This window comes from Centruroides sculpturatus, unplaced genomic scaffold, assembly GCF_000671375.1.
Source record: "Centruroides sculpturatus isolate CEXI.00-Female unplaced genomic scaffold, Cexi_2.0 scaffold1266, whole genome shotgun sequence".
In the NCBI taxonomy this organism is placed as follows: domain Eukaryota; kingdom Metazoa; phylum Arthropoda; class Arachnida; order Scorpiones; family Buthidae; genus Centruroides; species Centruroides sculpturatus.
In genome coordinates this window covers 1-10,894 of record NW_019385477.1, presented here as the reverse complement: position 1 = coordinate 10,894, position 10,894 = coordinate 1, and the positions used below count along the sequence as shown (strand labels likewise).

General features: G+C 44.3%; 1 protein-coding gene across 1 annotated transcript in view; it reads right to left on the bottom strand.

Moving 5' to 3' along the window:
* Positions 1-10,811, bottom strand: part of LOC111639343 (F-actin-capping protein subunit alpha-like) — a gene marked incomplete at its 5' end in the record, with an annotated part of 26,292 nt that extends 15,481 nt beyond the window's left edge. Inside the window, 4 exons of the mRNA XM_023385208.1 lie at positions 10,105-10,189; positions 10,257-10,543; positions 10,618-10,681; positions 10,756-10,811. Of these exons, the coding sequence (XP_023240976.1) occupies positions 10,105-10,189; positions 10,257-10,543; positions 10,618-10,681; positions 10,756-10,811 (492 nt within the window). The remainder of the gene's footprint in view (positions 1-10,104; positions 10,190-10,256; positions 10,544-10,617; positions 10,682-10,755) is intronic.
* Positions 10,812-10,894: the final 83 nt, after the last annotated feature.

The window sequence follows — 10,894 nt, the reverse complement described above, 5'->3', positions numbered from 1 at the left end:
GGGGGCCATGGACTTGACAATCCGTACCCCCTGGAATCTGAGACACACGAAGCGAACTCCCGCATCTACCCGGTGGCACGGGGCCGATGTTTCACGCCAAAAGGCGGTTGAATGCAGTCAACTTAGCCTTAGCCCGTGGTAACGCAGACCACGTAAAGCTCCTTCTGTCCGGTGAAAGAAGAACCAGCTTCCCAAGAGGAAGACCGGGCTTCGCACACCCGGTGCTGGCTTGGGGGCCACGGCCTGCATGCCGAAGCCAGTGGGGCGAGGAGTCGTACTCCCGTTGCCGAAGCCTCGCTGGTGGCCAGGGGGGTAGCGCCTACAGTGGATTGTAGGACCCTGCGAGCTGGTATCTATCCTGACGGGCAGTCGGCAGAGCCACTCTTCGGACATAGGGCCAACTTCCTTATGTCCTTGGGGGGAGTGGTGCTTAAAGGCCTGACGATGTGTTGGATGGCCGTATATGATCTCGGAGGACTGGAAACGGGAAGAGCGTCTCCTAGTAGGGATGATGGGGCGGCCCAAGCCGAGCAACCAGCCGGGCTGGGGTGACCTTGGGTAGGAGGCCATTTAAATGGGTAGCTGTCCCGGCAGCGGGCTAAGCAGTGACGACCCGGCAATAAGAGGGCCAAAATGAGCCCTCAGTAAGTCCGAAGTCAGAGCCGGCTCTTAAACGCATACCCTGACTCTCGAACGGATTCAGGGCACCCGTGAAAGGTCGAGATCTCCCTAATACCCTCTCTTTTCTTATTTTAATTATGGTTACAAAGGTACAAATTTGCGATTGTGTTGGGAGCGAACCAAGTGCGGTCGACGTTACCCAGGCTACCTCAGACCATGAGATGAATGTTAATCGAGAGGAAGTACGAGTGGAAAGCGGTGAGGTTACACACACTGAGCTAAAGGAGAGACGGACTCTGCGGAAACGCAGGCCCATCGATGACCAACCACTCGAGTCCAAACATGATGGACCCAAAGATACTGTTAAAGTATCAATCTCGTTAGAGTCTAGCAGTTCCGATTCGGACGCTAGTACTAATTCACGAGACGTATTTAATACCGTTTCCTCTGGCAAGGAGAGCGAGTGGAGGCCCGCGCCTTCAAACTCCCGACAGAGGAGGAGAAAAAGACAGGCAATGGTGGCCAAAGTCAAAACCGAGGAATCGGAGGGTGATAAACCCAAAGAGGAACCGGCGAAGGCTGCGGTGACCACGGCGGAGGGGAAACCCTCCACCAAAAGCAAAGGCGGGTCAAAGACGAAGACGAAAACTAAGTCTAAGTCTGGTAAGAACCCTACCGCAGCGGTGGCCGGGAAGGCAAGTCCGGCCGCGACAGCTGAAACACCGTCATCGGCACCTGTGGTGACACAGGCTACGCTTGGGACGGTTGAGAAGCGGCGTGTGGCACTGGACAGCGTGCACGAGGAGCTGACAAAGCTCCTCGGGCGGACTGACAATCGCTGTCAAAAGTCGACCTGTGCCACAATTCACAACCTTTTCAATAAGGTAACCGCTATTTTTAGTGCCCAGGAAGTTGAAATAGCTTCCCTCCAGGCGAAACTTCAAACTATCAGTAGTATTAACGGTGGCAATAAACCGTCACCAGACACGCTTTCAAGGCAGCAAAAAGATGGTAAGGCAGTTGTCGCCGGTGGTGTATCTTATGCCACCGTCGCTGCCCGTCCAGCCCCAAAGCATAGCCAAGAGGGGCCGCGGGATGCTGCTAAGCCGCATAGGGCTCTTCCCACAGAGCACACGCTCTTGGTCTACCCTGCGAGTAGCAAAATGACCAGTGATCAAACAAAGACATTGGTAAAGACTCATATTAACCCCGTAAAGCTGGGTATCGGGGTTAAGAACGTCCGCAGAGTCCGGAATAATGGCTTCCTGGTTGAGGTTGGAAGGCACCAGGATGTTCTGAAACTCAAAAGGGAGTTAACGGAAGGCCCAACGGAGCTAAGAGAGGCAGTCACTTGCCGACTGCCCCAGAAGCGCCGTCCGAGGGTCGTACTATTTGACGTTGGCCCGGACGTCACCCGCGAAGGTCTTGTGGAGACCATTCAGGTCCAAAATGGACTTGGGCTGCAGCCTGGGGAACTGCAGCCATGTTACCCTATGAAGGGTAAAGGAGGACTCACTAACTGGGTGTTAGAGGTTTCTCCGTCGGTCTTCCACACTCTCCTGCAGAAGGGGAGACTCCATGTGGGGTGGACCCGCAACCGTGTGAGGGAACAATTAAGCTGCACACGGTGCTACAAGTGCTATGCCTTCGGGCATATAGCACGGGGTTGTAGGGCGGCAACCCAAAAATGTAGCAGATGTGCCAAAAACCACTCTTATAAGGAGTGTGAGGCAACCGAGCCTCGGTGCGTCAACTGCACTGAGGCCAATAGAAAATTTGGCCTGCAGTTGGGTACGGGCCACTCCGCCATGAGTGCCAACTGCCCGTGCTATGCGCGGGAACTTGAGCGAGTTCGGGCCAGGACTGACTACGGTCAGTGAGCACGGAAAGTCTAATTCGCGTTCGATACTAATACCACTTATTTGCAGAGAGACGGGAATGTTTGCTGCAGGATACTGCAGTTTAATGCCGAAAAGTGTCGGGCTGCAACCACCCAATTAAGGGTGGAAGTAGTAGAGCGGGAGATTGATATCATCCTGCTCCAGGAGCCGTATCTAGTACAAGGAAAGGTCGCTGGTCTATCACTTCAATGGAGCGTTTTTGCCCAAGAAGGTGACGACTGTCGAGTTGCAGTAATTCTCACACGAAGGAATGTTGATGCATTTGCTGTCCACGTGTCGCGACTCGTGGTGGCCGTAGAAATACGGTCGCCACTCCGCCCGTGGGTCGCGGTCTCCAGTTATCGCCCGCCGTCATTTCAACTGGAGCGCCTTCTGACTGAACTCGAAGGGGTTGTCCTGCCTCGCAGGTGGGTTGTGTTGGCTGGAGATTTTAACGCCAAACACTCCCTGTGGGGCTCCCCGGTGGATGACCCTGAAGGGAACATGATGAAGGACACGGCGGAGGGGTGGGGGTTGCACATCCTAAACGACCCGTTTGGGATCGCGACTTACTCCTCTCCATCGGGTGAAAGCTGGATCGACCTTACCATCGTCAGTGGCCCAATGCTAAGACTTACTTCTCAATGGGAAACGATCGATGCGGAAAGCTGTAGCGACCATCGCTTCATCGCCTTTGAGGTGATGAGCGGCTCGCCAGATAGGCTGAGCAGTTGTTACAAGCTGACCGCTGGAAACCGCGATCAATTTAGCAAATGCCTCTATAATAAGACAGCCGATATCGTCACGAAAGTCTCTAAGGTTGAGAGTGTCGGGGATCTGGAGGAAGTTGTGGCTAATCTCACCGAGGTGGTCAGAGAAGCAGGAAACTGCACGCTCGCGCATCGGCGGCCCAACACCCACCGGTCAGTTCCCTGGTGGACCCAGGAGCTGAGTATCCTGAGGAAGCGTGTGAGGGTGCTCCGTCGAAGCTTCCAACGATGCAGGGACAATGACCTTCAGGCATCCAGGAAACTGGAGTTCCAGAGGGCCAATGCCAAGTACAAGTACGAATTGAACAGTGCTAAAGAGACCTCATGGCTCAGTTTCTGTCAGCAGACTAGTGAAACAAATTCGTTCAGCCTTCCCTACAAGTTAGTAGCAGGCAAATTAAAGCGTAATACGGGTCTTGGGGGCCATCAAGAAACCGGATGGATCCCTAACCTCCACACAGGAGGAGTCAATTGAGGTGCTGCTCCGCTCGCATTTTCCATGCGATGAGCGGTCTGAGGATACCAAAGAACAGCGGCAGCTTCGAAGTGACGCGGAGTTGCCCGTTCTTGAGGCCGAGATGCCCGTGCCGGTGTCGGAATCGGAAGTTGCCCACGTAGTGAGCAATCTAAGGAAGAGGAAGGCACCTGGCGTTGATGGGATCACGGCCGAAATGGTACAGGTTCTTCAGCAGGAATGTCCTAACCTGCTCCGTGTCTTGTATCAGAAGTGCCTGCTTCTGGGGCATTTCCCAAAGCAATGGAAACGGGCGCGACTTGTGTTCATTCACAAGAGTAGGCGCCCGAAGAATGAAGCAAAGTCCTACAGGCCGATCAGCCTACTGCCAGTGCTGGGGAAGGTTCTAGACAGAATCCTCAGCGATAGAGTATTTTATCACCTTAAACGGAGAGGGCTTCTACATCCACAACAATATGGATTCCGCCCAGACACGTCGACCTGCAGAGCATTACATCGCGCGGTGGAACTGGTTCACCAGAACCGCCGGCAGGGCCTCCACACGTCGCTCGTTTCGATGGACGTTGCGGGGGCTTTCGACAATGTTTGGTGGCCTTCTATAGTGGATGAGTTGCGGAAGGCGAACCTGCCGACCACCCTCGTATCACTTACCAGGAGCTTCCTGAGTGACCGTTCGGTCATCTACGAGACACCAGGCAGATGGTATGAGAGGACACTGGAAAGGGGCTGTCCACAGGGATCCTGTATAGGCCCCCTGTTGTGGAACGTTCTAGCGGACACGGCGTTGCGACTAGTCCTTCCGGACGATGTCCAACTGCAGGCTTACGCTGACGATCTGTTGTTAGTAGTTGCCGGCCACAGTAGAAGCGATATGGAGAATCGCGGCAACGAAGCAATAGAACAGCTCGTTCGCTGGGGGGAGCTGCATAAGCTCTCGTTCAGCCCTGAGAAATCAGAGGCCCTAACGGTGGCCCGGTCTGGCGTGTTGGCACGACGGCCGATATACCGGATTCGGAATAACGCCATCCGTAGGGTGAATGAGTTAAAGTACCTCGGTGTAATCATCGACCAGACATTATGCTGGACGCCCCACTTACGTAGTGTTCGAGACAGAGTGAACCAGATGATAGCTGCACTGTCGAGATTTGCAAGGCAAGACTATGGGCTTGGTGGACATGCGATTAGATCCATCTACAAGATGAGTGTCGAACGTATGATTTGCTATGCTTGTGGTATTTGGTGGAGGGAGACCGCCAATGTCAGTCAAAGTAAGATGTTGCTTACTATTCAAAGGCCTGCTGCCTTACGGATCACTAGAGCATACAGAACTGTGTCTACGGATGCAGCCCTGGTTCTGGCCGGGTTGCTACCGCTGCCCCTAGTAGTCAGCCAGGAGGCGGCCTTCTACAAAACAACAGTGGAAGGTGTCGAGGCTGTGCACTGTAATCGGAAGTACCCGATCAGACTAAGACATCAAACAGATGTACTTAAGATCCATCCTGCCCAGAGGATTGGACTTGATTGGGATGTCGGTGAACCGACAGATACAGGTGTTGAGATATACACTGATGGCTCGAAAGACGGCAGCTTAGTAGGTGCGGCATACTGCGTCTACTCTGACGGAGTTGAGGTGTGCTGTAAATCAGCCAGATTGAACGAGGAAGCGTCCGTGTTCCAGGCAGAACTGGTGGCCTTGGGAGGGGCGTCCCAGTGGATCCTATTACATCCGGGTCCAGAGCCGGTCACGGTTTACTCAGACAGCCAGTCGTCGCTACAGGCCTTGAGCGACGGGTACCACCGAGACCCATTGGTACAGGAGATCAGAGGTGGGATACTGAGGGCGAGGCACGAGCGACACGTTGCCCTGCGATGGATCCGAGGCCACACCGGGATCCCGGGTAACGAGCGGGCCGATCAGCTGGCAAAAGCGGGAGCCAGCGGCCCATTTGTAACGAGGATGGTAGCACCCTCGACATCTTACATAAAAGGTACCCTACTGCAACGATCAATGACACACTGGCGTGAGCGCTGGACTCATAGCACAGTAGGTAGGCCAACCTACGCCTTCGTGCCTGTAGTTGGTCTCACTCCGATAAGTTGTTGCTGGTTGACAACGCAAATCTTAACAAGCCACGGGAAGTTTCCCCACTTCAGGTCCAAATTTGGGCAAGGAGATGGTAGCTGCTCCTGTGGGTGTCCTTGCGGCGACGCGAGACACTATGTACTTGACTGTCCTCTCACTGAGGACTTCCGCTTAGGGGCTGACCAAGTTGACTGGACTAAGCCCCCTGAACAAGTACTTCGAACGCTAGCAGCTAGTAAAGGGAACTTAAAGAAACTTAAGGAATTGATGGATATTGTTATTGGTCTATTTGACCAATAGGTTTGTATTTGCCCAGTATATCAATTGCCTCTTTACTGGGTCCCCCTCCTCACAGAGGCGGGGCCCTGCCACCCGTTCTATTGTGTACCTTTATGGTAGCACTCTCTTATGTACAGTACTCCTGTACACTAAAATGCATGTCTGTAAGTGAGTTAGACCCGAGAAGCGATGAAGGCAAGGAAGGCAATGAAGGCAATGAGGGTCGGTACTCCTTTGCTACCTAGACCCGAGCCAGAGCCAGAGCCCTAGCACTATTCTTGGGACTGACTGTTATCGTCTTGGCGCTTGGTTGCTGCCGAGCGATGGACCGGCCAATGATTATGACATCGTCTCTTTGATAACCCTGTAGTGCCATTAGGCGGAGCAGGGACACAAACTCTGAGTTGGTTATATCAAATGTGGATAACAATGAAATGACCTACGTGTGTAAATAACGGAAAAAGAAGAGAGAAGGACCGCAAATTGAAAATGTAAAAATAAATATGAAATTGAGTTGATAACATAATCGAACAAGTCGAGGCAGCTTATTGGCGTGAAATTCATGACAGTCAATGCCACACAATTGTTGTCATAGTCTTCAGAAAGCTAAATGCTTGTAATGAAAGTCACTTAGCGTGCACGGGNTATGTTAATCAAGATGAGTCAAGATCAAAGGGTATTTCCTTTTGTATTACGTCCCATAACTTGTTTTTTATCAACAGCAATTCCATCTTATATTTCCAAATGTGATAGTTGTTGTTGTTTAATTTAGTGATGGCAACGTAACTTTTATCTGCCATTGTGAAGCCTTTTGTGTTCTCACCAAATATTCTCACATAAATTTATATCCAGTTTACATTATCTCTTGAATTTACCTTTTTCACCTTATGCTTAATTAGTTGTTGCCATAACTGGACCCATAACCTGTTAGACTTGATGTTGCTTTTTGGAGATTAGTAAAACTGGTTGGACTCACATAACTGGTTATGTAACAAAGAAACAAAGAATACATAAAGATTATATTGCCTTGACTCACAGAAGTTCAGTGCTGAAAAGGGGAGAGTGAAATGAGGTCACCATCTCTAACGACTCCCCGAAGGGTCAACAGTGCTACCAACCTTTTATTACATAACAGAAAAACATTTACAAAACATCACCGCGGCACAATGCGTTGTACGTAACGATGTCATATACCATTTAACATTAATTTCAATTGTTGATTCCAACAAATGTTTGATTTAAATACCACCTCTGTGATCAAAAAGTATCAGAAATGGTTCAATAAAATGTAAGATTTGAATTTATTCATCAAAATTTATTTTGACCCCTTTAAAGTAATCTCCTCCCACTTGCAATGCATTTACACCAATATTTCTAATCCTCGAAACATGCTTTAAAGTCATTTTCATGAAACCCCTTCAGGAATTGCAGCAAATTTTGTTTTATGGCATCAATCAACTTAAAACAGTGAATACAAAGAGGAAATTTTAGTCGAGTAGTGACCACATGGTGCTATATCATATGAATATGAAGCTTGCAAAACTGTATTTTTTGAATTTTTGGCCAAAAATTCACAAACAACAAGAGCATTGTGATCAGGTGCATTATTGTGATGCAAAATCCATGAATTTTCTCACCACAAATCAGTTCATTTTCTACAAATTGCTTCAAACAAATGACACAAAACAGTCAAATAATATTCTTTGTTAACAGTTTGGCCAGTTGGAAGAAAGTCGTGATGCTTAACACTACAACAATCGAAGAAAACATTCAACATGGCCTTGATTTTTGACTGACTTTGATGTGATCTTTTTGGTCTTGTTTCACCTTTCGAGTGCCATTCACTTGATTGTTGAGCTGTTTTGATATGAAAAGTGTAGATCCATGTTTCATTATCCATAATATATTTTAAGAATGATTTGTCTTGAGAAAGCATTTAAACAACAATCATTGAGCACCAAATCTCTAACTTGAGTGACATGTTGTTCATCAGTTGAAGTTGAACCTACCAGAGTATGGTTGATATTCAACATGTTCTCTACCTTTCTTGAACATTTTGTACTACTTGAAAACTCGTTTTTGATACTCAATCACATCAAAGGCTTTCCTCAACATTTCCAACATTTTTGTAGCAGTAATTCCATTGCAAAAACAAAATTTAATAAATGCTCTTTGCTCAATGACATTTTGAAAAATCGCCAGCACAAAAATTCTTTACATACAAAATAAGTGTTTATTTACAAACAAAAACAAACAATGACATATGGATTGCCATTAGATGTCAATGAAAGTCATACCAACAATGAAAAACAATGACAACACTTTTTTGCACATACATAGTGTGCAAAAAAGGTGTTGCACACTATGTGTGTGGCATAGTGTTACTGAATAGCAAGTTTTACATGATATTCAGTATAACTTAGTAAGTTAATTTTGAGTCTGTGAACACAAAAATTTTTCCAATATAAATTAATGATAATCACTTCTTCACTTTATGCCAATTTGGCTTACAAAAGGTTTCACAGGAACAGTCTTTAGAACAATGGAAGAAACATTTATTTATGTGATTTTTAGTATGTACAGTACATATCCTAGTTCTATTGACAATTAAAAACATTTGTTATGAAAGAAAATAGAAGAATTTAATATACAGTGCTGTTCTAACTTAGCAAAACTTAAAAGATGTTTTAATTTTCTAAGTTTATGTTTTGATATTAACAGTTATATTATAAGTGCAATCCTAGAAATGATTGTGATCTTAAATTATTATAAAGACTTAGAAGACTTAAAATTAGAAAATACAGTGGTACCTCATATTTCAAACAACTCTAACTTTGAATGCTAAATTTGATAAAAATCTGTCTCAGAGTTTGAACTGCACAGGCACTGAGAAAATGAGCTCAAAACATAAAGACAATCTGTTGTGCACTAAGTTGTGTCTCGCTCTCACTCTTACATTACACTTGTATGTTTTCAGTGCATTTTTGCACTTTATAATCAAACATATCAAAAATATATACTGTATTGTGTGTTGTTAATTGATTTTTAACAATTTCTTCCTGCAATTTTCCTTTGTTGAAAGCTTTTGAGCACCACCTACGTTTTGTATTCTTTAGTTCAAAATTTCCCAAATGAAACTTTTTAAAACACATTTGACATATTCAAAGTTTAGAAGCATATTCCCAATATACATTACAATTTTTGTTTTATTACTGTTTGTATGGCATTATATCATTTCTGAAACTCAAAAGCATAATATGTCTGATATGCTTTTTATCCCACAACATTACAACTTGATTTTATTCAAACAAAATGTAAAAAAAAAGTTTAAAAGAAGCTTCTAAACAAAGAATACAATTTCACATTAGCAATAATGTGTTAAATCTCACATCTAACCAGCTGTCAAAAATATGCAGAAAATGCCTGTTCAACCCAATATAACCTTTATTTATTAACCATGGCATTGTAAAATTGTGTGGAGGCAACAAAATCAAAGAGAAAGATTGTAATATTGCTGATTGAGGAAAAAAAAAAACTTATTGCAAAGCATAAAAGCTGTACAATTGTGGCAGATATAGCAGCTATTTTAAGATGCACTGTGCAACCAGTTAATGCAATTTTCATTTTATTATACAGTATTTACATATTTTATTTATTGTTTTCATGTTTTAACTTAGTTTTAGGGCATTTGATTGTGTTATTTTTACCTTAAATTGTGTGTTTGCAGTTTTAAGTTTATTGAAATGAATATTGTTTAGGGTGTAGGAATAGATTAATTAGATTCTATTATTTCTAATGGGAAAAAATTGATTCAGACTTCAAATTATTTGGAGTTCGAACAGCCTCCTGGAATGAATTAAATTTGAAGTATGAGGCACCACTGTACTGAAAAGCCATTTTTTCAAATATTTGCCAAATAGTTGGTAATTCAAAATAACTTATAAAAATTTAAATTTTATTATAATTTGATAATATATAACTATAAATATAACAAACCTGCACTCTTACTAATCCATTAATATCTGCTACTCCTAATCCAGAAGGAATTGTTATTGTCCAAATGGATCGCCAACGTCCATTCCTGTAATTTGACAGAAATGAAATAAAACAAACAAAACATTTATATTTTAAAACAGTAATTCATTTACCAAAAATTCTTTGGTTGAAACTGATGATCTTCAATACATGCAATGAGAACAATATCTCCATGTTGAACGGTACCAAACACAGAACAAGTGCCATGTTTATAATGATCTTGGGTATATGTTATCCATAAAGATTCTAATGCTGAACGCCATGGTTCTATATACATATCACTCTCCATAGGATGAACATCAGACACTTCTTTTCGCAAATGATCATACTTAAATGCTTTGCCACTCCTTGGATCATAAAAATAACCTTTATCTAATTCATTATATTCAGTAAGCAATACCTATACAATAAGTAGAAATTTTAAATAAAAAATTTACAAAAGTAATGTAATATTTAATTTGAATTTGTAAATACTTTGTGTTGTAGGCCTTCAATTCTAATAGGAATTAGTTGCTCTTTGTTATATTTTCCACATGCTCTACAAGAGGAAACTTCGCATTAGATTTGTTTAAGATGTTAATTAGCAGAAAATGTATATTATAGTACACTTACTCAATAGCTTCTTCCTTTAATAACATATCGTTATTGAGCAGGACCCGAATATCTAAATACAAAAAACAATTTTTGTACACATTTTACATAAAAATCAGTATATAGTAATGCTTGTATTTTAAATACACACAAATCCATC